Source organism: Phacochoerus africanus, chromosome 7, assembly GCF_016906955.1.
Source record: "Phacochoerus africanus isolate WHEZ1 chromosome 7, ROS_Pafr_v1, whole genome shotgun sequence".
Classification (NCBI taxonomy): Eukaryota; Metazoa; Chordata; class Mammalia; order Artiodactyla; family Suidae; genus Phacochoerus; species Phacochoerus africanus.
The window spans coordinates 36166547-36194139 of record NC_062550.1 but is presented as its reverse complement, the minus strand read 5'-3'; the positions used below and the strand labels follow the sequence as shown (position 1 = coordinate 36194139).

Here is a 27593-nt window from a genome sequence, read left to right as displayed (position 1 = left end):
GATGCATGTTTGATCCCTGGCCTCACTCAGTGGGTTAAGGATCTGGCATTGCCACAAACTACGGTGAAGGTTGCAGATTCGGCTCAGATCTGGTGCTGCTGTGGCTGTGGTGTAGCCTGAAAGTGCAGCTCCAAATCAACCCTTAGCCTGGGAACTTCCATATGCCACTAGTGTGGCCTTAAAAAAAAAAAAAAAATATATATATATATATATATATGAAGCAGCTTGTTTACAATCACATGGCTATAGATATATCTATCTATCTATATATATAGATAGATATATAGATAGATAGATAGATAGATAGATATAAAGAAGCAGCTTGTTCACGATCGCATGGCTAGATAGCAGGGGAGCCAGGATTCAAGTCTGCATTCATAACTGCAATACTCCAGTGTGTATACACTGCAGGTTGAAATGCAAGGTGGGCAGAAACCAAATAGTAGAGGGTCTATTGTGCCATCCCTAAGTGCTGTATTTCATAAATAAATTAATAAGGGAGGAGAAAAAAATGCTATTTTTTATATTTGGAAGGAAAAGAAATTTAAAAGTTAAAAAAGAAGCTCCATTATTAGTGATTACTTTGGACAATTGATCATCTAGAGCTTTGCTCTTTTGTATGGTAGCCTCGTTCCACATGTGTCTATTGAACATTTGAATATGGTTAGTCCAAACTGAGATGTGCCGTAGGTATAAAATGCACCCCAGACTTCTAGGATTTAGTATGACAAAAATGTGTAGTATCTTGGAGTTCCCATTGGTGGCTCAGGGGTTAATGAGTCTGACTAGGAACCATGAGGTTGCGGGTTCGATCCCCAACCTTACTCAGTGGGTTAAGGATCCAGCGCTGTTGTGAGCTGTGGTATAGGTCGCAGACACAGCTTAGATTAGACCCCTAGCCTGGGAACATCCATATGGCACAGGTGCAGCCTAGAAAAGACAAAAAGACAAAAAAAGTGTATAGTATCTTATTAATAATAGTACGTGTGGTACATATTGAAATGATATCTTGGATATATCATTTGGCTTATATATTGGTTTAAGTATGATGTATTTTAAAATTATTTTTCTTTGTTTCTTTTTACTTTTAGTAATGGAGTTATTAGAAAATTATATCGCATTGTATTTCTATGGGGGAGTGTTGGTCAGAGCAACGTAAAGTTTTGGTGGATGTTATACTAACCATCTTTGATGAAGGACTTCCTTCTAACCACACTCTTTCCTTGCTTTCTGGTCATTTGCAAGAAAAATTTTAAGAGGCACCCCCTCTGAAAAGATTTGAGAGGCCCTAGAATTTCCTTTTGTACTCGCTTCCGACCACAAGCAAATGATCAATGTAATCTGGATGAGGAGTCAACATTTCACAAGGGCCAAGGGAGGAGGTGCACAAAAATTTCCAATCCCTGGATGGTGTGAAGTGAAAGTGCTTTCAAAGGATCCCACAAGAGTGGCACAGTGGGCATAATGGGTCTGTCTCCTCGTCAAAAGACCCAAGGAGTTGAGAGGAAACTCTAACTACAACACCAAAATGCCACAAAACCAGAGTTATTAATACCAACTAACTAGCATCTCCGACTATCTGTCACCATCTCATCTTAAAAAACTTGTGAAAATACGTAATCTTGATGAGACTTCAATTAGGTATAAATACCAGAAGCAAGAGGAGACACAGTACATTTTTCTGATCATCTTCAGATCAGCTATTGCAGAAGAAAGGTCAGCCAAGAGCTCTGGGCCTGATCGACTGTATATAGGAGCTTCTGATTTCAACCACTTCTGTCTAACTCTCTCCGCAACAATGAGTTATACAACTTATTTCTTAGCTTTTCAGCTTTGCGTGACTTTGTGTTTTTCTGGCTCTTACTGCCAGGCGCCCTTTTTTAAAGAAATAACGATCCTAAAGGACTATTTTGTAAGTATGACCTTTTAATAATACTTGCTTGTAGTTGAGTGGACTGATGCTGAATTGGAATTGTGTCTATGATGGACTCTCGTCTCTAATCCACAAGTCATCTTGAGAAGACTTGGTGTTATGGTGACTGTTTGTTGGCTGGATGAGTTTTTTTGACTAGATGAGCTAGATATTTATTGTTTTAACCCTCTGTTCAATTTGCTATAGACATTTAAGGGAGAGTTCATGAATCCTCCAAAAGATGAGCATAGTATGGGTATAAATCTTTGTGTTGAGAATCCATTCAATTAGGATGTCTAGTAGTGAGTGTACTGAGAAAATGGGTATTAGTTTCTGACTTCTCAGGCTACTAGGACAGTAACAGTCAAAGGTCAAGATTAGCATTAAAAATGGTTATGAAATAACTGATCAATTACAGAAGGTGAGGTCCTTAAAGCTTTGGCTTAAGAAATAATTTACAGGTATTTTTCTCTGAAAAGTAGTTTTAAAATTCTTCTATTCCATCTATATTGTCTGTGAATTACTCTTGGACTCAGTCACTTGCTGAGATTTTTTTGTAGGAGTTAATAATCTTATAGTTTTAAAATTGCTTTTGTTTTGTCTTATGAATTTCTTAATTTTTTCACTTACGGTTAATTAAAATAGTTTTTGCACTTAAAATATTTTATGTTCAAAATTTAGCTGTTATAATTATAGCTGGGGCAATTATAGTTGACACAATAACTTACAGGACACAGGTAGAGGTAATAGAAACCTTTACCATAGGGGGGCAGTGTTTTGTAGTGAGATGGCTTTGCTGATTTTTTTTTTTCCCCCTTTAAATTTGGCTTAAAAATATTTTCTTTTCCTTATTATACTTATTTGGGACAATTGAAGTATCATCAGCCTTGTTGAGTTCATTTGTGATGTTTCAATTTAAGAGTTATACTAGAAAATAAGAAAGCTAAAATAGCATGATAGTCTTTGGCTATATCTAACATGATAGTTTTTAAGAATACTTATTGGTAGAACCAAACAGAGGGTGGAAGAGAAAATCAGTGGATATTGCTGGCATCTGAATTCAGTAAAACTTGAAGTACATTTTTAGGGCAATTTATGGACTATTTGTAAACTAATCCTCCCTCCCCCCCCACCTTTTCCCCCCAGAATGCAAGCACCTCAGATGTACCTAATGGTGGACCTCTTTTCTTAGAAATTTTGAAGAATTGGAAAGAGGTAAGCTGAACATTTCTGTTTGGCTGATTTTCCTGTTGCTTATTTTCTACTGGATAAATTCACATCACTCTCTCTTTGTGCTCTTTTCTCCCAAGGAGAGTGACAAAAAAATAATTCAGAGCCAAATTGTCTCCTTCTACTTCAAATTCTTTGAAATCTTCAAAGACAACCAGGCCATTCAAAGGAGCATGGATGTTATCAAGCAAGACATGTTTCAGAGGTTCCTAAACGGTAGCTCTGAGAAACTGAATGACTTCGAAAAGCTGATTAAAATTCCGGTGAGATGAGCTTAATTCTTTTTTTGTTTCATTTGCAAAGGCTCTTGCAAAACACTTCATTCCAGTAAAAATGGAAATTAGTTACTGGATACAGTTGTTAAAGCTATGGAATGAGCCTGTAGTCAAAACTCCTCTTTAGTAATTATGTTTGTGCTTTGGGTGACTTGGTAAAGTCATTTGTGGGAGTCATTCACATTTGTGATTTGGGAAAAGGCTGGCATTATGCCTACCACACAAAGACAGGTGAATGAGCAAATCAGGGAGAAGGAAGTAGTGAAGAAGTTGAGGGCAGTGTTGGAAAGCAGTCCTCCCATTGCCCCTTGTTTGTGTGTTGGAAATTCTCTTGTTTTGAATAGCAGGCTGCACTTGTTAATGGAAAGAACAGTGGGAGGGGTGGAGAAGATGTGAGCTCCTCCCAGTTCAAGCCACCAGAGACCTGTGTGACCACAGATGAATCACAGGCCTGGCTGGGGCTGTTTCCTCATCTTAAAAGGTGTCTGTTGGCTTCACTATAATTTCTATGGTCTCCTTTGCTCTAAAGTCTGCAGTGCCATAGACAGAAAATGAGAATGAGATAGGAAGAAGGTATGACCTTGGAGGGGACAAGGGGCCTCCTTCTGCCAGACTCTGGTCATCCTCTCACATTGTACAGCCCAAGTAATGGCAGAATGTTAGTTTTTAGAAAAGAAAATAGGTAGAATTTATACCTTAGGAAAAAATTGTCCTATCCACTTTTGGATACCAGAGTATTTCAGCTGGAGAAATTTTTAGGGTCCCAAACTTTATCTTATTAAACTGTCTTGTCTTTAAAGTTATGATATCTAGAAGCTGAAAGATAACTTTGAAGCATAAAGACAAGTCATATTTTCAAAAATTTCATCTGAGAGATGAAGGCCTTAAGACTTGGGGATGGGGGTGAGCTTTGATATAATAGGTTTGAATGAGAAGAGGAGGGGTTCCCGCTATGACTGTGCTCTTGGGATTTGTGCCCCAGCTCTCACTATAACTGGGTCTGCCTCTCACCAATCTCTCATAAGCTCCCAGGAACTGAAAGAAGTGCTTGCTCTTCAAGATTTCTCTAGTCTTTGGTAGATTAAATGGGACAAAAGTGGCTTGGAACAATTATAAGACCATTACTACTTCCACTGGTCATGTTTTGCAATGTCCAACAGATCTCCATTGGCTGCAGGCTAGAAAATAAAAAAGCACTTGTTCCTAACCCAGGGCAGCCCTTGGCATGCCATTCATGCTTTGAACCCTAGAAAGTAAAATTTATCACTTGCAAACACACAGCTGGTAGAAACTTTCCTATTCTGCTATAATTGGGCCTTGAAAAAAAAATCTGTTGGTCCCATCTTCTAGAATCTCCAAGCCTCCTCCTTCATGATGGACAATCTTGAGTGGACTCTCAACCCTTGTCTTTTGCTCAGTTGCTAACATATTTAAGGCTAACGTAGGATCTCCTAGTCATTCTCAGAAACTGGCAAGGTGGCCACAGTATACCCAGCTTTAGAAAGAAATGTAGGAGTTCCTGTTGTGGTGCAGCAGAAACAAATCCAACTAGGAACCATGAGGTTTCGGGTTCAATCCCTGGCCTTGTTCAGTGGGTTAAGGATCTGGCGTTGCCATGAGCTGTTGGTGTAGGTCACAGATGTGGCTCGGATCTGGCATTGCTGTGGCTGTGGTGTAGGCTGGCAGCTGTGGCTCCAATTAGACTCCTAGCCTGGGAACCTCCATATGCTGTGGGTGTGGCTCTAAAAATACAAAGACAAAAGAAAGAAAGAAAGAAGGAGAGAGAGAGAGAGAGAAGGAAGGAAGGAAGGAAGGAAGGAAGGAAGGAAGGAAGGAAAGAAAGAAAGAAATATAGTAGCAAAGCAAAGATGAAAATAAGTGGTCTTCATTTTATGAAACATAGATTCACCTAAATGGTCCTATTGGAGAACAGGACCAACTAACTGAACAGTGAGAAAACAGTTCAATTTGCTGGAATGGAAGGCAGGGTGTAGGGAAATTTGCTTTCATTCCTAAAGTGTTACATACCAGCAATTGATTATTGCATATAAATATGATCAGTATTTATTTTTAATTGCATTGTGGAAATGATAAGACTGACCTAATTTGGGAGAAATTAAAAATGATGTTTTTCATCTGCCTTGGACTTGGTGTTTACGAAGTACTGAATCTATATCAGTGGTTCTCAAACTTTGGTGGTGTCTGAATCATCTGGTGATGTTAATAACTATGCAGTGGCCCAGGCCCAGTCCAATTTCATGCCTCTGGGTCTCTGAGTGTTTCATTAGGTCTCCAGGTTATTCTGCTGCACGCCAAAATTGAGTGCCATTGCCTACAGTAACTCGTTTGATGCTTATGGCACAGACTACATACAAAGTGATAGAAGTGGTAGAGAACCTGGAGGTCATCTGAACAACCTCCTCATTGTTTAGAGGAAAAAACAGAGATTTGGAGAGGTTAAGGGACTGGTTTAAAGTTAGACGTATTGCGCACACAGAATTCAAACCCACATTTCTTGGTCCCTCACCCTACTTTGGGGCTCTTTTCACTATATAATTTTCAGCATTCCATAGCAGTAAATTTAAGGATATGTGATGTCTCCCATGATGTAACAGCACAACTAGCAATTTAATTATAATTTTAGTCTTAATTAATCAAGAAATCAACATCTCATATTAAGCTAATGTATTGCTAGTGAAAATAATTTATTTTAAAGGAATACTTCCACTTTTATGGACCATGACAGCAGAATATCCTGATGGCTCATATGCCTGAAATTAATTTTGCTGTTTTCTCTCCCAACAGGTAGATAATCTGCAGATCCAGCGCAAAGCCATCAGTGAACTCATCAAAGTGATGAATGATCTGTCACCAAGATCTAACCTAAGAAAGCGGAAGAGAAGTCAGACTGTGTTCCAAGGCCAGAGAGCATCGAAATAATTGTCATCCTGCCTGCAGTATTTGAATTTTTAAATCTCAATCTATTTATTAATATTTAATAATTTACGTTATTTATATGGGGAATATTGATTCATTGATCAAAGTATTTATAATGTAACTTTTATGTGATGAAAATGGGTATCTATTAACATATGTGTTATTTATGATTCCTGTATCCTGTGACTATTTCACTTGACCCTCTATTTTCTCTGATTAACTAGGCAAATCTATGTTTTACAAGGCTTTTTCTCAGGGGTCAACTAGGTAGCTGACCTAAGCAAGACTCTGTGGGTTGTGTGTTTATTTCACTTGATGGAATAATGAATGTTTATAAATGAAATGATGCCATCCCATTGCTGCCTATTTGAGACTATGTCTGTCTTCTGAGCCACTGCTTTGATGGCATGTCAGACAGCACTTGAATGTGTCAGGTGATATGACTTGTACCCTGATAAAAACATAGCATCTCATCTCATGCCTGGTGCCTCAGAATATTGCTGAAAACTGTGATTTCACCCAATGGAAAATAATACACTTGTTTATCAATATTTAATATGCACAAATAAAGTATAATTTCAGCACTATTTATGTTGTGTCAGACTTTTTCTAAGTGAAGACTGGGTTAAATGAACAGCAGACTAAGGAATTAGTAGAAGGAGAGACATTTTTAGCTGTGGAAATATTAATTAGAGTTGGATGAAGCCCCGTTAAAAGTGGTATTGCCACTGGTGATCTGTTGGCTTCCACTGCTCTCTTTGGTAGATGTCTGAGTTATCTTTCCAAAATACATATTTAATTATTTCATCATATACTTCAGAGTGTCTACTGTGGAAAGTAGTCCAAATTGTTTAACTTGGCACACAAAGATTTATTTCTTCCTCTCTCAACTCTCCACTGTATCCTTCATCTTGGTACCCTCCCCCCCATCTCCTCTGGCAACTTTGGGCAAAGACCATCATCTATGGAATCGTGAGTAGGGACTCTTGGGAGAGAAGCCTGGGTTGGAATCTTGGTCCTGCCATTACAAGTACTATGACATTTATATTCTCTAAGCTCCAGTTTCCTCATCGGATGAAGAAGAATAATTGTGCCTTCCTCATGTTATTGTGGTGAGACTTCATTCTTTCACACAAGAAATATTTACTAGAGCACCTACTATGTGCCTGGTGCTGCTCTAGGGCCTTGAGATACATTTGCGAATGAAACAAACAAGGATCTCTGCTCTTGGGGAATTTAGAATGCAGCAAGGGGAAAACAGAAAATAAACAAAATGCATAATATGTTAGTATTATGGTATGTTAGAAGGTAATAGGAGTCCCCTGGAAGCCTAAGCAATTAGGGATATGGCATTTTCACTGCTGGGGAGAGGTTTCAATCCCTGGTCTGGGAACTTCTGCATGCTGTGGGAGCAACCAAAAAATAAATAAATAAATAAATAAGAAGGTCATAGGTGCTATGGGAAAAAAAAAAAAGCAAAATGGAGAAACCAGGAAAGCTACAGATAGGACAAAGCAAATAGGCTAGAGGTTTAAATGGTGTAATCATACTTGGCTCCATAACATTTGAGGAAGCACTTGTAAGAGATAAGAGAGGATTCTAGGTAAAGAAACATTTTTTTGCAAAGGCTGTAAGGTGGAAACTTGACTTTACTGTCAAGAGCCAGCAGACCACTGTGGTTGGAGCAAAATGAGTCAAGAATAACTCTAATTTTTAAGCTGAGCAACTAGAAAGTTGTTATTAACTGAGATGGGAAACTGGAGTGAGCAGGTTTTGGGTGGAAAAATCAGAAATTGAAGGAGTCCATTAGGTTTCAAAGTGGAGATGATGAGTAGGCAAATGGATAGATAAGTCTGGAGTTGAGAGAGAACTCTGGAAAGTTAACATAAATTTAGGAGTTGAGGGGATAGTAGGTATGTAAAAGTCTAATACTAGTTGAACTCACAAAGGTCATGAGTTTACACAGTTAAGAGAAGGAAAGCAAAAGATTGAGTCTTAGGGCATGTTATCATTAAGAAGCTAAGGAGAAACCAACAAAAAAAGACTGAAAAGAAATGGCCAGTGAAATAAGAGGACAACTTAAAAAATGAGAAGTACTGAAAGCCAAGTGAGGAAAGCATTTCAGGAATAACTATGTCAAATGCAGTCAAGTCTAGTCCAAGGCTTGAAAACTGAACACTGGATATAGGAATATGTAGACCATTGGAGACTCTGGACAAGAGCAATTCTGATGCTGAGGGTGAAAGCATGACTACAATGGATTAAGAGAGATATTGGAGATAATAAACATGAATAACTCTTTCCAGAAGTTTGTCTTTGTTTTTTTTTTTTTTTTTTCAAAAGGGAGAACAAAGAAAGGGGTAATTGTTAGGATAAGACATCAAAAGAAGTTTTGTTTTTAGTCATTGATTTTAACACAGGAGAAAAATGATATGTTTATGTATTGATGGAAATAATCTAAGAGATGATACAAGAGACACGAAAGAATGGCAGAGGACTTCCATGAGTAAGAAAGAAAGGTGAACTGAAGACACTGAAGGAATTGACTTTAGGTAGGTGCACAGAAACTATTTTTATTAGGCAGGAAGGTAGATTATGTGGGTTCTGATGTTGGTAGTCGAGTAAATGTGGTGGTAGGAACTTTTGGAAATTTTAACCAGTGGTTTTATTTTTTCTTTGTGAAATAGAGAGTTGAGAGTGAGGTTCAGGGAAGAGGTGTTGGAGGCTTGGGAGAAGCAGAAGAATGAATGGATCAGGAGAGGCCATTGTAGATTGTAAGGCAGATTTAAGGACCCACTTAAGGTCTAAGGTCATGACATTTAGAGACACCAGTTGCTGGAGTTGAGTGTTTGTCTCCATCCATACAGAGCTGTGGGTGAAGTTAGAGAGTAGGCAGACAATTACATTTAGCAGGCTTTGATTTGGCCAAGCCAGTAGGATAGGGGTAATGAAGACAGGGAATTCATGGGGACATAAAAGGCTGTTCTCATAATTGCTAGTGAATTGGTAATGAACTCTCAGCTAGTTAAGAAGGGGAAAGAATATACCAGGGTTGCTGAAGGAGGGTAAAGAAGTGATTACATGAAAGAATATCTTCCCCACCTCTGGGCCCAATAGATGAACAAGAAAGAAGCAACCATTTGAGGGTGAAGTAAGAGAAGCTGTGTCTTTAGAGGAAAATCAGTTTATCTTTTGAATATGAGTAAGTTGAGGATAGGATGAATTTGGTTAGTGCAGGACTGTGAATTCCAGACCCAGTGTGTAGGGGTAGGAGAAGAGGTCATATAAGGGAATGTATTTAGGGAAGTGTTATGAGTCTGGGACTTCTCATGATCACTGAAATTAATTCTACTGGAATATAATGGGGGCAAGATAGAGAGTATCAAGGATAGAAATGGCTGGGTGTTTGGAGCTTCCTTCTCAGTGATTTTATTTAATGCTCCCACAGCAATAGGGTTAAGCGAAATAGTTCATGTAAAATGGTCAGTTTAGTCTTTGACAATAATTGGTGGTCATTATTGGTCATTATACCCCAAATAATCTTTTGGTTATTATAACCCAAAAGATTCTTGGGTTATTAGCTAAGTAACACTGGGTGAAATTCGATCCCCAAACTTCTGAATCTTTAATGAGGCAGGTTTGAAAAGGAATTGGGCTGATCTTGACACAACTGCAACTATATGAACTGCTGCTGGGGGTCTGCACCCTTGTTAGTATTTAAGAATTGGTGCAAACCCTAAGATATCTACAGGCGGAGGGTACTGTAAGGTGATATTATCTGGACCATGGAAACATCATGCCTCTGCAAAAGAGTTTGGAAATTCCCTCAGCTAATCATCTTGAGAGGGGATTAATCCTAAAATGAGAAATGAAGCCCCAGGAGACTTAGTCTAGGTAGACCTCTCTGACGTTGGTACTAGTTTGGCCCAGGCTTCTAGACATGGAGAGATACAGACTGTACTGGGTGATGGGGAAGCTGGGACTAAGACAGGAAGATCCTTTGAGAGAACTTGAGTTGAGATTGGCCTAATTATTCTCTATGTTGTATGTTCCTTCCCTTATGTACACCATAGTCTCACATTATGGGGCTTAGAGAAGGGAAAGCCTGTGTGGAGGGAACAAGAATTATTCCTTTCTTGGAGTCAGCAGGAGCAGTCATCTTTCTAGATTCATGAGCGGGAGGGGCAGCAGCTGGGGCCTGGAGTGGGATAACACTCTTGTAAAAAGTCTCACCCTTTGTGATTTTCAGAAATAGTTGGTACACCCTTGCTGGCAGGGTGACTTTGGCTATTAGGTGATTAGAACTTGAGCAGCAAGAGTCAATGAATATTCCTCTTATTTCTCTTCTCCTCACTCTTCCCTTTCCTTTCCAATCTGAACAATATAATCCTAAAGGAATTAGGAGCATTAGAATAAAGCAGGCATCCATAGTTGCCCACTATGGGAGTCAGATTCTGAGCAAGGTGAGAGGATGTACACGCAGAGGGAAAATCTGGTGTGAAAAGTGTCAGAGCCTGAGCAAAACGAGGAGAATGTTCAAGAAGACATGGAGGAGTACATTAATTTTCTATCATTGTTGTAAAAAGTGACCATAACTTCAGTTGCTTAAATCACACATTTCTGGAGTTCCCTGGTGACTAGTGGTTAAAGTTTGAGCACTCTTACTGCTGTGGTATGGGTTCAAGCCCTGGCCTTGGAAAATCCATCTGCATGCTGTAGGCATAGCCAAAAAAATCCCCCGCATTTATTATCTTACAGTTTTGGAGGTTGAAAGTCCAAAATTAGTCTCAGTGGGCTAAAATCCAGGCATCTAGGAGTTCCATTGTGGCTCAGAGGGTTAAGAACCCAACTAGTATCCTTGAGAGTGTGGTTCAATTACAGGCCTTGCTCAGTGGGTTAAGGATCCGGCATTGCCACAAGTGCGGCATAGGTCACAAATGCAGCTCAGATCTGGTGTTGCTGTGGCTGTGGCATAAGCTGGCTGCTGCAGCTCCAGTTTGGACCCCTAGCCTAGGAACTGCTTCTTATACCACACATGCAGCTCTAAAAAAACCTCCAAAAACCAAACAACAAACAAACAAACAAACAGAAAACTAGGCATCCAGCAAGGCTGCATTTCTTCTGGAGATTTTAGGGGAGAATATTTTTCCATTTCTTTTCCAGCTTCTGGATGCCACCTGCATTCCCTAGATACTGGCGCCTTCTTCCTTCTTCAAAGCCAGCAGTGTAGCATTTTTCTGATCTCTCTCTCTGACTCTGACACTCGTGTCTCCTGCTTATAGGAGTCCTTGTAATTACTTTGGGACTGCTAGGATAATTCAGAGTAATGTCTTTATCTCAAGATTGTTACCTTAATCACATCTGCAAAGTCCCTTTTGCATAAAAAGTAACATTCATGAATTCCAGGAATTAGGATGTGGGCATCTTTTGGGGGGGGGGACCATTATTCGGGCTACTACAGGAGTCAGACTGCTATGGGGAGTTAGAACTTCAGCAGAGTAAGGAGAGTGTTCATGTGGAAAGATGGCCTGAAGTGGGGTGTCAGAGTTCAAGCAAGATCAGAGGATATCTTTATAGTCTGGGGGCTCAGCATTGGGAGTCAGAGTGAAATAAGAATGGCATCCACACAGGGAAAGGCATAGGTACTGTACATGGGAGGTAGGTTACTTATGAAGGATTGATTAACTAAGTAAATATATTAAAGATAATGGTAGACAAGTTTCTCACTGTTGGAGAAGAAAGTAACAGTTTCAAAAGGGAGAGAATTGGAATAAACCCTATGATATTGAATAGAAATTGGATGTATTGGTAAGAACCTATGGTCTTTGATATGTACGGATACATGTAGAAAAACATAGAAATAAATCTTTATTTTCATGTATATTCCCCAATTCTGTCCATTGAGATGGCCTGGAGCAGGGACAACCCAATTATAATGAGGATACATGGTTCCCAGATTTGATATTTAAATTTTGTTCCCCACTGAAAGGAATGAAGGACTTTTGTAGAACTGACTGATTCGAGGGCTGTTGTAAGAAAGAATAAGATGTGACTTATTCGCTAGAAAGTATCATGCTCAGAGAATGATGGAGGCATGTCAAAATGTGCAGAAACCAGCTTGAAGGGATTCCAACAGCTAAATATAGGAAAATTTTCATGCCAAAATAGTGATGGTAATTTATTTTAACCTATTAATACAATAGAAAACACAGGAGAATATACAAATATAAATTAATAACTTTGAAACTTTGATGATCAATGGGATATTTATATAGATGCAAGATACCTCCCTACAAGATATTTAATTACAATCAGAAAAGAATAACTTTATAGTGAAAAAGCCTAGCCAACATCATCTTAATCAAGGAATAAAAGTGAACCTTATTACTAACAGGGTAAGTGAAAATTGTGCGCTCCCTGGAAGGATGTAATGGAATACAGCACACTTTCTGTAATATTTCTGTGAAAGATGCATAACATATTTTCATCGTGAGAAAACATTATGCAAACACAACTGAGAAACATTCTACAGAATAATTGGTCTGCAGTTTTCAGAGTATCAATGTCATCTAAATTAAGGACTTAGGACCAAGGCCTGAGGAATTGTGTCATATTGAAATAGATTATGGAGACATGGCAAGCTAAATACAATGCAAGTTTCTGAAGTAGATCCTTTAGCTACAAAAGGCATTTTCAGAACAACCTGATGATAACACTTGCATGGGGTCTGTGAATTAGATAGTAGTACTACATCAGTGTAAACTTTCTGATTTTTAGGGTTGTATCATGGCTATGTAGTAAATGCCTTTGTGTGTAGGAAATGATCACTATTTAGGGGTGATGGGGCATTGAGTCAGCAACTTACTCTGAGATGATTCAGGAAATATAAAGCTTTTCCTACTCTTCTGTAAGTTGGCGATTGTTTCAAAACAAAAATATGAAAGAGCCATTGTGAGATTATTCCAGAGTCAAAGGCTGATAGGCTCTAAAATTCTTAAGTTATTGTATTCCAATCATAGCAGATAACATAGAGTCCCCCATTTATACTTGTGACAGGCTGACTTTTCAAAAGATGACCACATCTATGTATTCACCCCATCCTCATGTTATTCTTACAAAGTAACTGGCATTCCTATCACTGAAAATTGGAGTGAAAATACCCTACCAGTAGAGTGTGATGAAAGTGATGCTATGTGATTTCTAAATTTAGGAAACAGCTTATGCCTGGCTTTTTCCTTCTCTTGAGACATTTGGCCTGGGAACCCACTGTCATGTGGAGAAGTTCAGGCTGCACCGGGAAGCCAGGAGGGACTTTCTGGCCACCAGTCCCAGCAAGCTTCCAGCCAACACCAACATCAACCACCAATTACATGCATGAACAAGCCTTCAGATGATTCTAGCTCCAGGCATTTGAGTTTTCTAGCTGAGGCCTCAGGCATCAAGCTGCTTGGTCATTTAAAAAAAAAAAAATAGACTTCCAATTTCAACCCTGACGTATAAAGAGCTCAGAAGTTGATACTTTAGTCCTTAAAACCAGGAAAAGCTGGGCAAATTAAAATCAATGACTTTTCTTGGCTTCATCAGAGAACTGAGATTCTCGTAGTAAAGATCTGAGAAAGATTTACCTATGGCTCTGGCAGGGGGAGGGGAAAAGTAATTCTTGTGAAGTATCTCCAGAAACAACAGCCTTCTCTCCAGAATCTTATAAGAGAACCATGCAGGGTGCTTTGCCAACTCCAGCCCCCTCTGGTCTTTTCTCACCTAAAGCTACACAAGAAGAAAGAGTTGTTGAAGTTTGTAGTCCTGAGACACAAGCCTACTAAGACACTGAAATGCAATGGGAAGATTACAGAACACTCTTTCATTTCCCCAAAACTTACTGCATTCTATGAGGACTCCAGTATAATAATGGCGGGTTATAGCTGAAAGAGCTGCATGGCACAGACTCACTCTGAGTGGTGGCACGTAGAGGAATAAAAATAAAGATAGGGCTGTAAACTGACTATAAAGCAAAAAATAAAGACAGGAGAAAAAAATCAAGGGCTCTACAGGAATTTGAAGCTTCTGGCACACCAAGAGGTAAGAAAAAACACAGACTGAAGAGACAGCAAGCATCAGACTCAGATATAATAGAGGCTGGAATTATCAGGCCAGATATTTAAAAGATATACAATTAAAACCTTAAGGGCTCTCGTGGAAAAAGTAGACAACATGCAATAACAAGTGGGCAATGTCAGCAGAAAGGTGGAAATTCTAAGAGAGAAGCAAAAGGAAATGCTATTTAAAAAAAAAAAAAAGGAACTAGAATGAAGAATGCTATAAGTTCCCAACTGAGCCATGGGTTTGATCCCTGGTCTGGGAACTTCCACATGCCATGGGTGGGGCCAAAAAAAAAAAAAAATGAAGAATGACTTTGACAGACTAATTAATAGACTGGACACAGCTAAATAAAGAATTAGGGACCTTGAAGATGAATAAGCAGAAACTTTCTAAACCAAAATGCAAAGAGACAAACAGTGAAAAGAAAGCAACTACAGAATGGAACATCCATAACTGGGGGACAATTTCAAAAGATCTAACCAAACTACAGATTCTCAATAATACCAAGGGGAACAAATTCCCATAAAACTATACCTAGGAATATCATATTCAAACCTCAGAAAAACAGATCTTGAAAGAGGTGGAAAACAAAAACAAAAACAAAAAACACTTTACCTATGGAAGAACAAAGGTAAGAATTACAACAGACTTCCTGTCAGTAGCAATGTGTTAGTTTCTTATTGTGCCTGTAACAAATTACCTTCAACTTGCTGGCTTAAAAAAAAAATACATTGATACACTATTTGGGATAGAAAAATTCAAGCTGAGTTCAGGATATTTTGTAGCCTGTTATTTGTTAACATTTTGTTGCTATCACCATATTCTTGTAAAAGCTATGCAAGTAGAATTTGTGCTGCTTCATTTATTAAGTACATGGTATAGAGGCCAGGATTTATACTGCACCCTGTATTATTACTGTTGATGCTTGACTTCCCTATTAAAAAAATCACCTGCTGATTGACCAAAGCCAAGGTTATTAAACCTACCACAGTAAGAGAGAGAAAACTTGACAGTCTTAATATCTCAAAAAGGGGAGATCGATGGTGGACATTAATTGGGCTTGAGAGGTGTGGGTTCAGGGGGTTTGAGGAGAGTCTTTCAATGAAGGGAGATGGAGTTCAGGAGATTTTGTGATAATTGTTATCAACCAATAGCTTTGGTCTAGTGGAAATAACAAGGCAAAATTCTTCAAGAAAATCTTGATATATATAGTTATTTGACAATCTGTTTCCTCAGGAGAACAACATATTGTCTTAAAAAAGGAGGTGGCTTGAACAATGAAAGAAACTGTTTTTTAGATAAATTGACTTTCAACAATTTCCTGAAGCAAAAAGCAAACAGTGAAGTTATTTACTGGTTTATAGTCTTATTTTCAGGGGAAGGAATTTCCAGGAACAAATAGTTAAGCCCCCTTGACCCAAGTAGTCTCAGGTCTCAGTCCTGCTAATTAAGCATGACTTTCCTCCAATTCCTTCAGCTTGAAATAGTCGGTGTATCAAGGTGGCGTATTTTGGATGTATCATGTCCTGGACTCTATCATGCTCATAGGAGTAAACACAAAGGTAAATGTTTCTTAGCCTGCTTTCTTTACCTAGAATACCTGGCAACCCCATGATATGGCGTCTTTTGGGCAGATGGTGATAGAGGATCAAAGATGAAAGTGCCATGAGGATCTGAGCTACAGATATAAAGCCACATCAGAGAACCAATGCCATCCTGGGTACAGCCACCCCCAGGGATGTGCAATAGGCTGGTACAAATAATACTAGTGAGTGACTAGTGAACATGTGCTGCAGTTAAGAGCCCTTGCTCAGGATTCATTTAGACATAGATTTCATTAGCTGCAAAACTTTAGGAATGTTATTGACTGTCATTAAGACTCTTTTCTTTCATTTGTAAAATGGGGACTGTAAGGTCATTGTGAGGATTAATTTTTTTTAAATGCAAGACAAAAGAGAAAATGCTTTGTCGATACCATTATTAATAATGCTACTTTGTTGAATAAATCAATGAATCATTGTTATGAGCTTTCCCACCATGACAAGTTCTCTTTAGTGTTTCTTGATCTGAAGAATTTTCCCCTTCTAGAAGACTAGAGAAAGCAAGCAGCAAAGAAGTTAGTCAGTCAGAAGCCACTGATTTTGTTTTGTTTGGATTGTGGATCCATTGGTATCATGTATCATTACTTAGGCTAATGTGTAATTTATGTGCGTTTTCATGTATTTGAGTCATCAGAGAAAAGTGAAATTTGGTACTGGAGTGTATAAGGCTTACAAAATGGACCTAATTTAGGGGACTTGGGTCAGGAAGGTGCAGAGCATTCTGGAAGGCAATGAGAGGCTGTGACATGACAGTTTTGAAGGAAGAAGGTAGGCAACATCTAGAGTGTAATCCAAATCCTGCAGGCAGGTGTGGCAAGTGTAATTTTCAGAGATCTGCCCACAAAAGCCTGGATCCCCAATGGGGAGCTGGTCTCCATAGCAACATCTCATCCTCAGCAGGGAGTTGGCACAAGGATGAGGAGGGTTGGGGTATGGATCAGGATATCTGGTCAACTGCACAGGGACAACTTGGGAAGATGCAAGGGCAGGAAGCCTTGGGGCTTGAGAACTTTCAAGTGTGTCAGAACTTCCTATTGCATCAGATCCCTGCTAAGCTGTTGAAGATATGTGATGACATGACTATTACGTCCTGCCTGTGTCAGTATTGGTCAGGCCCCTAGGTATGGATAGACTGAGACAAACCACAGAGAGCTGGGAAAGACCGAAATAGGGACCTGACAGCCTGCCTTAGAGAAAAGAAACATAAATCAGGAAGAGTATTGTCAGAAGTTCAGATGACTCAATGCCCATTGGGATAAAAACCCTGTTTGACCAAGATTATGGTTCTTCTTAGACACTTACTTTTCAGAAATACCAAGTATTTTTTAAGATCTATCACTGTCACTCATCAGTTGTGTGGTCTTGACTAACTCAAAACATATTGGGGGGACCATATGACACATTGTTTAAGACTATAAATCTCGGAGTTCCCATCGTGGCGCAGTGGTTAACGAATCCGACTAGGAACCATGAGGTTGCGGGTTCGGTCCCTGCCCTTGCTCAGTGGGTTAATGATCCGGCGTTGCCGTGAGCTGTGGTGTAGGTTGCAGATGCGGCTTGGATCCCGCGTTGCTGTGGCTCTGGCGTAGGCTGGTGGCTACAGCTCCGATTAGACCCCTAGCCTGGGAACCTCCATATGCCGCGAGAGCGGCCCAAAGAAATAGCAAAAAGCCAAAAAGCCAAAAAAAAAAAAAAAAGCCAAAAAAAAAGACTATAAATCTCAAAGTTCTATGTAAACATGAGTTAGTATAATGCTAATACAATTGCTGGGAGGAACTCTGTGAATTTCTAGATGCAAAGATTCATGAACTATAGGAAATGAGGAAATATAGGATATTTTTGATTTCTTGAGTTTCTTTGGGGCTTAAAAATCAACTAAATTCTAATTTCTGAAATTATTTAAAACTCGTTGGCTCTTACTCATAAAACTTGCCTTAAGAAAAATTTGTAACTAACTTGTGAATAAATACAGATGAATGTATGTTAAAATATAGCTAAATGAAAATGTGAATAAATACAGATGAATGTATGTTAAAATATAGCTAAATGAAAAAAAAAAGAAAGAAAGAAAAATTTGTGGGAGTCCCCTCATGCTGTAGTGGGTTAAGGATCCAGCATTGTCACTGTTGTGACTCAGGTTGCTGCTGTAGTGCGGGTTTGATCCTGGCTTGGGAACTTCTGCATGCTGGCACAAGGATGAGGAGGGTTGGGGTATGGATCAGGATATCTGGTCAACTGCACAGGGACAACTTGGGAAGATGCAAGGGCAGGAAGCCTTGGGGCTTGAGAACTTTCAAGTGTGTCAGAACTTCCTATTGCATCAGATCCCTGCTAAGCTGTTGAAGATATATGATGATACGACTATTACTATTTGTGGTTCACTTTAAGACTGTGTAGTGGAGCTGTTTTGAATCTTTAACTCATTTGTTTTCTTTGTATTTTTTGACCTTGGCCTTCTGTCCCAATGAAATAGGCTTTTCTATGCTTGTTGCAATAGAAAAGTCAATGGAAAATAGAGAAAAAACAGTCTCCCCTTGAGTTTCAAAAGCCTAGGATGTTCAAAAAGAAAAGAGATTTATGATATAGACAAACAAATTGAGAGAGAAAGCATGATGAGTTAGAGGAGTGAAGCTTATTCGAACATCAAGAGCTTGGCTTTGGCTAAAAGGCACAGGGAGAGCTAGAAATAAGGTGATGGGGAGAAGTTGGTGAGCTCTGGGGTAACAGAGAATCTGAATAACCTGGCCCTGAATAGACTCTCTATCTCGTCAGCCGGCTTCTGCTTGAACAAAGCAACTACACATCACCTGCACTCACACAAATGTTTTCCCAAAGGACTTTGTCCTTGATTTTTCACAAGAAATCCTGAGAGACCAACTCTATTTCAGGCTAGAAAAATCCACTGAGATTCCATCAAGCACTAGTTATGACTTTGCATTTTATTTTTCTGTTTATATTTTAATAAACATGGGTGATATTCTTCTCCTTCATTGCCACAACAGCCGTTGAAGAAGAGTACAATGAATGCAAGCACACAAGAACAGGAATGAAGTAATAGTTCTTTAACCTTGAGAAAAATGATATTAATGATTAGTGAAAAATAAAATTTTTGTATGTTTATGCAACTTACACATATTGCTATACACACCGAAGCATTTGTTAGTATGTATAGGAGAACAGGATAGCAACAACAGCAAAATTATGGATAGAAATCTGACCATTCTTAGGGCTAGAAGAAATTTTGTGGGCTGGAGTATGTTTTTAGTACAATTCAACAGCACTGATTATTTGTAAATCTTCTCTTGTCATCCACAGTGCTTGGGGACACCTGCCAGCACAAGCTTAAACTCACCGTTATTATTTGCTCAGCGTTAGCTTTAAGAAGGTGAGCTTGCTGCTCTCTAGAAAGGACTGGTTATTAACATATCCACTGGGCCTGGTCAGCCTCAGCATCCAAGTATATTACTTTAGAGTCTTTCCAGATATACTAATCCTCTTTGCTGCTCAGATATTCTTTGCCTATAGGACTGGAAATCTTTCAGAAAAGTAAGGCATCCATTGATGAGCTAAGAGAGACCTAGCATAAAAACTCTCTATAATGTAGGCCTTCGGGTTAGGAAAAATGAGCCAATTTTGCATATTATGGAAACTTTAAAAAACAATGCTAAACAAATATAGTAGTGTAGGTAGTGATACATGGTTGTGTGGGTGGTCCTACTTTAGACTGTTGACTTAAGAATTGTCTTTACCTTTGAAAAGCAGATACATAAAATAAACAAAGAGGTCTCAGCAGAAACAGACTTCAAACGTGGGAAAGTGAAGTAAGCTGATTCAAGGGAAAAGCAAACTCTTTGGTCTATAAGTTAAAAAAAAGGGGGGGGGGCCCTAATCCAGCTCACATCTCGTGAGGGGGTGAGAAGAGGACCAATCAATTCAATGGGAGTTTTCTACTAATCACCAACATAGCAATTGCCCAGTTCAGTTTAATGACAGTGTTTGGTCATTAAGATGTATGTGGGTGAGTGGATTCCATTTTTATTGCTCTTTTTCAAATTTATGTAGTTTTACAACACTTATACTTGACCATAGGGTTTCATTAAGCACCCTGACACCATGCAACTTCCAAAAACCTGGGGAATGGGAAAACTTTTCCACTGTAAGCTATTAAAAGAGCACAGTTATTTCCTGGTTAAACCAAATAGAACTCACTATTTGTCCTAATACATATGCTCTCATGAAAACAATTTATCTTCAGGCTTATTGCTTACTCAGTGATTCAACCCCATCATTCTCAAAGAAAAGAAAACCTACCAAGGCACTGACTATTTGTTCACATATACATGCAGTAAACAAAACTGAAATGTTTTAAGTTGGTAGAAGAAAAAGAAATGAATCTTTTGTGTCTCACAAGGTTTTACCTTGTGATTTAAAAAGAAGTTTGAAAGAAAGTTCCTGGAGGTGGATCCCAGGTAAGGTTGGCTCTAAATTACCTTAACACAACTGTGAGCTTTGTATGAACTTTCAAGGAATTTTCTCAGACTTTACCAAGAATATTTCTTTCCACTTGAAAATAATATGTCAAATACATCTCAATTTTTAGAATCTCTTTAAAAAAAGAAAAATATGAGTGATCAATCTTTGAGCCTTTCTAGGAGATTTCTGGTGACCAAAATGATTTCCTACTACATTAGGTTGTGAATCTTCTTTGATGTTTCAGTGAGGGTCTCTAGAATGGATCTTCACATGACCCATCGGGATAGGAACAAGCAAAAGGAATTGAAAGAGGAATAATGTCTGGATAAGTTGAAGCAGAACAATCAAGTCTAGGGATAGAGACTTTCAAGCATTTAGGAGGGATTAGCCTCCAGAATAATTTATTGGATGGAAATAAAAGAGTCCCCATAGGGTCACTGTATAAATTAAGGGAGAGAATGAATGTAAGTTGCATGGGACATAAGGCAATTCATTGCACAGAATTGTCTCATGTATTCCAAGACTTCTAGCATTCTTAGCCTCTCCACCCATGATATTCTAATAGAACCCCTGGAATTATTGTGACAAGCAGTGTTCCCCTTTACATTTCTAAAATTACTTTGGTGGAGGGGGGTGGGTACCACTCATTTAGCCTTAGAACCATTGAACTAACTAAAATTTAAAGAGCCTTTCAGATCTGTGCATGTATGAAACCATACTTTGCATCCTTGCCTTTCTCTCGTTTCTAATCAATGATGTGTGATTAATCCTCCAACGGGTTTGCCAGACCATTACATGCATTTTCCATTTCGTTTTTTTTTTTTTTCATTTATTTGACAGCATTATACACTGAGTAATATACATTGCAGTACAAGGCACTGAAAACATCAGGGGAATAAGAATCATGAATCTGAGTAACTGATATTGTGTGAGCTGGGGGACACCAGAAATCTGGGGTAATTGATTCTCAGCTATTTTTGTTTTTATCATTAAGTTGAAGAACCATGACTAGAGTAGAAAATGCTTCATCATTGGAAAATGACACACTGGAAACTTTGGCTCAGGAGTCAGGAAATCCCCATCATCAGTTTCTTTAGGCTAATGCACTGGGGTTGAATTGGACAGAACTGAATAGGCCAGATCCCAAAGTCCTATCAGTCTGCAAGGCTGCCCATGTCTATATGAGAACAGGACACTGAGACACTGATCAATTTATAGAATAACATCAGTAAAGGAAGTTTGTTATGATGTAGTTAAGAGCAATGATTTTGTTTCCTTGAGTTCTTTTTCTGCTTTAATTCCTGACTCAAGCCTTCTACAGATGAATCAGAAAAGCTGAAAATACCAACTCAGAGGAGGCAGCAAAAACGAAGAAAGTACCACGAATCAGCGAACAACCACAACCTCCCAAAATGGTTGGGCCCTTTTGAAGTGCAAGACCACTTTCAGACAGTGGTCTTGACACTGGGACTTGGCACATTTCCAAGGACTTCAAGTTACAAGATTTTCAACCTATGTGCGTATCAGAGAGAAATGAACTGTCTCAGTGAATTCTAGCTTGATTTCTGTTTAAGTATAATTTTGCAGCTTTTAAAGATAAGTCTTGGAGTTCCCACTGTGGCACAATGGGATCTGTGGCATCCTGGGAGCACTGGGAGGCAAGTTTGATCCTTGGCCTGGCATGGTGTGTCAAGGATCTGGCACTGGCGCAGCGGTCGCTTAGGTTGAAACTGTGACTTGGATCTGATCCCTAGCCAGGAACTCCATATGTCATGGGAGGGCCAAAAAAGAAAAGAAAAGAAAAAAAAGGTACGTTTTGCTGCTGCAGGGCTGCTGTTTCACCCCCATTGCCCAACAGCTCAGATGGGGCGACCCAAAAACAACCAGTTCAGCTCTGAAACCTAGAGAATTATTTATTGACCAGCGACCACCTTTTCCTTGATGGAACAGTGACTCAGAGTCCCTTTTGAAGTGCAAAGGGGAGACAAGAGGGACTAAGAGAAGATTCCAAGGCACACTGAGGAAAAGGATTGTTTCCAAGGTGTCCTTTTCTGAAGTGAGGAGAGACTGGGTAGGGAAACAAGGCTCTATTATTTTCATGAGTTTTTTTTTTTTTTTCCCTGCCAAATATCTTAAAGGTCACATAGCTATTAGTCTAAGAATGTTTTTAACCACATGAGTTTCAGTAAAATCAAAATCAAATGCGACTAAGGAAACTGGTTTTTTACTTTTTTTTTTTAAATGTTGAACACCAGGTTAGCAAATAAGGAAAATTGCAGCCCGTAGGGCTGAATGGCTTGATGTTCTCAATGGCGTAACACTGCCAGGGAAACCGCAGACTGGGTTTTCTACCTTACAATGTGAAAACATATTTATTTTCATCTTTTTCCTCTCTCACAGACTAGACCAGAATGTTGGTGTTAAAAACCGATTCGCCAAAACAGTTAACACCCCAAATGGCAAAACATGAAGGGACTTGCTCCCAGTAAGGCAGGGACTTCAGGTGTGGCTGGAGGCGACGCCATCTCCAGATTCTGCTGATGAGGAGGGTTACATGTTTGCTTTCTGCTCCTCGCTAGTGACAGTCAGTGGGAAAGAGGTAGTCTTTGAAAAGATGACAGGAAATGGCTTTTCAGAAGTGAAATGAGAGGCCATGTCTAGATTTATTAGATGGGAGAGGTGGGGGAGACAGGAAAGCAGGCTGGTAGAAAATTCGAGAATAAGTAAAAGAGAGACTAGGATGCTCTAGGTACAGCACCGGACAGGAGAGAGGGGCGGGTAGGATGGTATGGTTGGTTGGAATAGATGGCTCCCAGCTCTGGGGGAGGCTGTAGTGAAGGAGGAGCAGGTGGGACTTTATGTAAAGCGTCTATAAAATGGGGATGCTAACAGAGTTCCCTGGTGGCTCAGTGGGTTAAGGATCAGGTGTTACTGCCGTGGCTCTAGTTACTGCTGTGGTACATGTTCAGTCCCTGGCCTGGGAACTATTGCATGCCACTGGCACGGCCAAAAAAAAAAAAAAAAATGGGGTTGCTAGGAATGCATTTATGCCCCCAGCTCTTTCCCGGTTTGGAAGAGTGAAGAAGATAATGCAAGTCCCTAAAAATCCTTAGCACAGTGGCTGGCACAAAATAAGCACCTATAAGGGAAAGTCATTCTTTCATCATTACCGTTTTTCATTTTAGAGGAGGGTGTTATTTCTGTCCCATTTTGGGCACAAAATAGCTTCTTAATTAACACTTGTTGATTGGATAATTAATTGGACTTAGTAGCAAACATTGATTTTGTGCCTAAATATGTGCCAGAAATGGTGCTAAACTCCTCATAAGTAGCTCAAAGAGGGGGTGTTATTACTATTCCCCTTTTACAGATGAGGAAACTGAGGCCCAAGATCACTCAGCTAGTAAGTGGCAGAGTGATCCACTTACTAGACTGAAGTGGCTCAAATCCAGGGAGCCTGGCTCCAGAATTCATGCTCTCCAGCAGAATTTTTTTTAGGAAAGAAAAAGAAACTCTCAGGAACTGGAGGATTCTGGCACCTGCTGAGGGATTGTGTCTGGGCAGCAAATCCTGGAAGTACACTCGAGGAAGAGGAAATGCTACATAGCAGAGAAGCCTTTAGCCCAGGTAGGAGTTGTGAGCAGAGGGGCTCTGCAGGGCTAGGGCCAGTAGCCTTTTACTGTGCTGGGATGTGCCCTCCACACAGCCCTCCCCCTCAGTCCTGGGTCCTGTGGCTCCCTGGCACCACCTCTGAAGTGATGAGAGGAAGCAGCTTGGCCAAATGTTGCAGCAGCCACAGCAGCAGGAAAGGAATCAATGCAATTCATGGAGAAGTTTTTTTTTTTTTTTTTTTTTTTGTCTTTTTGCCTTTTCTTGAGCCGCTTCCGCGGCATATGGAGGTTCCCAGGCTAGGGGTCGAATCAGAGCTGTAGCCGCCAGCCTACACCAGAGCCACAGCAACGCAGGATCTGAGCTGCGTCTGCAGCCTGCACCACAGCTCACGGCAACGCCGGATCTTTAACCCACTGAGCAAGGCCAGGGATTGAACCTGCAACCTCATGGTTCCTAGTCGGATTCGTTAACTACTGCGCCATGACGGGAACTCTGGAGAAGTTTTTTGTTGTTGCTGTTTTGCTTTTTAGGGCTGCACCCTCGGTGTATGGAGGTTCCCAGGCTAGGGGTCTAATTGGAGCTATAGCTGCCTGCCTACCCCACAAGCCACAGCAATGCCAGATCTGAGCTGTGTCTGCGACCTACTCCACAGCTCATGGCAATGCGGGATCTTTAACCCACTGAGCAAGGCCAGGGATCGAACCTGCAACCTGATGGTTCCTAGATGGATTTGTTTCCGCTGCACCACGATGGGAGCTGCCATGGAGAAGATTTAATAAGATGAACGAAGGACAATTTAAAGAGCAATGGAGAAGAGTCCCACAGCCATCATGGGCTCCTGGTTCTAACTAAAATCAGAAGAAAAACAGAAAAAGCACTGAGCATATGCGTCACAGTGAGACAGGAAGAGAAGACCACAACCATTTTGGAAAAGACCAGGGAACCACCTTAGACAAACAGGCCTTGTAAGCTAAAGAACAATGGCCCTGGAGTTCCCGTTGTGGCTCAGTGGGTCAAGAACCTGGCTAGTATCCATGAGTATACATGTTCAATCCCTGGCCTCAATCAGTGGGTTAAGGATCCAGCATTGCCACAAGCTGAGGCGTAGGTTGCAGATGTGGCTGGGATCTGGAGTTGCTGTGGTTATGGCGTAGGCTGGCATCTACAGCTCCGATTCGACCCCTCGCCTAGGGAACTTCCACATGTTGTGCGCGTGGCCCTAAAAAGAAAAAAAAAAAGAACAATGGCCCTGGGGGCTGAGTCCCAGAGAAGGAAAAGCAGGTTTGCAGGAATAAAAGATTAACTGTTACACTAATGAGTATACCTAGTCGCCACAAGTGGAGAAATTCAGCCTTATCTGTTCTGGTTCTATCTGGCACAAAATTCTCATGCATTCCTTTCCCCTTACAGAAGCACTTCCTATTCCAGACAGCCACCATGGAGCCTGCTGCTGATAAAGAAGTTTGACGATTTCTGGAAATTATCAGTGATTATGAGACACCCTCAACTTTCTTCCAAAAGCAACTTGCCCCTTCTACACAAGGAGCTGGCACTCCCCCTCCACCACCACTTCTCCCTTGTGTACAAGAGAGCTCTTTTAATAAAAAGTTTTGCTGGTCTAAGAGTCTTGTGGAAGTGATATTCGTTCCTGTGGTGTTGCCATCCAAGAGTCTGGAAAGGGCCCAGGAACAACAGGTGCATTAATGAAACAGACATTGGCACGACACTGAATAGGAGAAGTGATCACAGGCGTCTTGAGCTGGCCTCGTAGGTTTGCACAGACAGCTTCAGAGGGAAGCTGAACCTGGGTGAGAACCAGAGCTTTGGGAAAAGTAGGAAGCATGTACTCTGTGTGTATTCACTTCCTCTTTTTGAGTCTCTTTTTCTACCCCCCGACCTGTTCTGGACCTCAAAGCCCTTTGTCTCTCCAGGATTCCGAGCGTGCCAGTTCCCTTAGGCCTGCCCTCCTCTGTCCACAAGGCCTTGGGCCCAGCACACACCCTCCTCCCTTCTCCCAGCAACAGCTTTTCCTTGTGATACCCCACCTGGCTCACCCAGCTGGAAGAAATCTGAGGGGCACTTTTTTCCTAAGGAGCCGGATTAAATGAAGGCCTTTGAAGGACTTATCCTAGGGATGCCGATGTTTTCAAAGAATACTCCTGAGTGTCAAAGATATTCTAAAATAGTCAAATACTAAGCGGGGGGCGGGGGGAGCTTCATGCCCTTTAGTAGGAAGTGGGAATATTTTTGCACCTCCCATCAATTGCAGGGCATCAGTGACTGATGAGTCGGCTCCCATGCTAAGCTGTGAGGTGTTTATGGCAGGCCTTTTGAACGAAATGCCTGGTTTGAAATGCATTTTGTTTTATGCTATCTTGTGCTAGCCTCTATTTTCTCTCTCAAATGGATTATCAGTTTTGTGAGGACAGAAACAATTTCTCATCTGTTTCTTATACCACATAATATGTAGGGAAGAAATTCAACAAACATCCCATTGTGGATTCAAGAAAATGTCATTTTAGAAAAAAAAATTTTTTTACGAGGGACATAACCCAGGGCAATCCCACCACAAAGATGTAATCCTTTGGGAACTTTCACAGATTCAATTCCATCAACCCCAATCCTTGCCACCATCCCCACAACTAGATTTAGGCCTCTAAGACAATGAATTAGCTTTTCAGTCATTCAACGAAGTTTATCGAGCACCTACATAACCAAGCCCTCTTACAGGCACTGATGAGACTGAGTCTTCTAACAGGTGATTTCTGCCCTGAAGGAACACTTAATTTAATGGGAAGGCTTTCTACTTTTAAAAGCAAAACCTAAATTGAAAGGCTCCTACAAAGTTCATTGATAGTTCAAGTGCTATGGAATAACGTCCTAGGAGAACTGCATTTTATTATCTGCTTCTTTCATTCACAAATCAGAGTTCCCATCTTGGTGCAGCAGAAGCGAATCCTACTAAGAACCGTGAGGTTGCAGGTTCACATCCCTGGCCTTGCTCCGTAGGTCAAGGATCCAGCGTTGCTGTGAGCTGTGGTGCAGGTTGCAGACGCGGCTCGGATCTGGCATTGCTGTGGCTCTGGTGTAGGCCGGAGGCTACAGCTCTGATTAGACCCCTAGCCTGGGAACCTCCATATGCTGCAGGTGTGGTGATAAAAAGACAAAAGACAAATACCTAAATAATACAGTCACAAATCATTGTCATCCAGCCTGTCTCAACCAACTCCTTTTCCCCTAAGGAATCTTTTCCTCCCCTGTTACTCTAAGAGTTGATGGTAGCAGCATGATTATCATTTTTCGATAAAAGACAACAAAGGCCTGCAAGAATGACAGAGATGCCATAAATTCGTATGGTAAAAACAGTTATTCCTGCTTTCTTCCAGGAGATAAAGGACCACAACATTTCTTCTCGAACCAGTTCTTCCTTGTAAAACAGTTGTACAGCACCAA

At 40.3% G+C, this 27593-nt stretch overlaps 1 protein-coding gene across 1 annotated transcript; it reads left to right on the top strand.

Annotated features, from left to right (window-relative positions):
• The first annotated feature begins 1695 nt into the window (after positions 1-1695).
• IFNG (interferon gamma) lies at positions 1696-6940 on the top strand. The gene is made up of 4 exons (XM_047787150.1): positions 1696-1912; positions 3059-3127; positions 3223-3405; positions 6223-6940. The coding sequence occupies exons 1-4, from the start codon at positions 1799-1801 to the stop codon at positions 6355-6357; spliced, it is 501 nt and encodes a 166-aa protein (XP_047643106.1). The 5' UTR covers positions 1696-1798; the 3' UTR covers positions 6358-6940.
• Positions 6941-27593: the final 20653 nt, after the last annotated feature.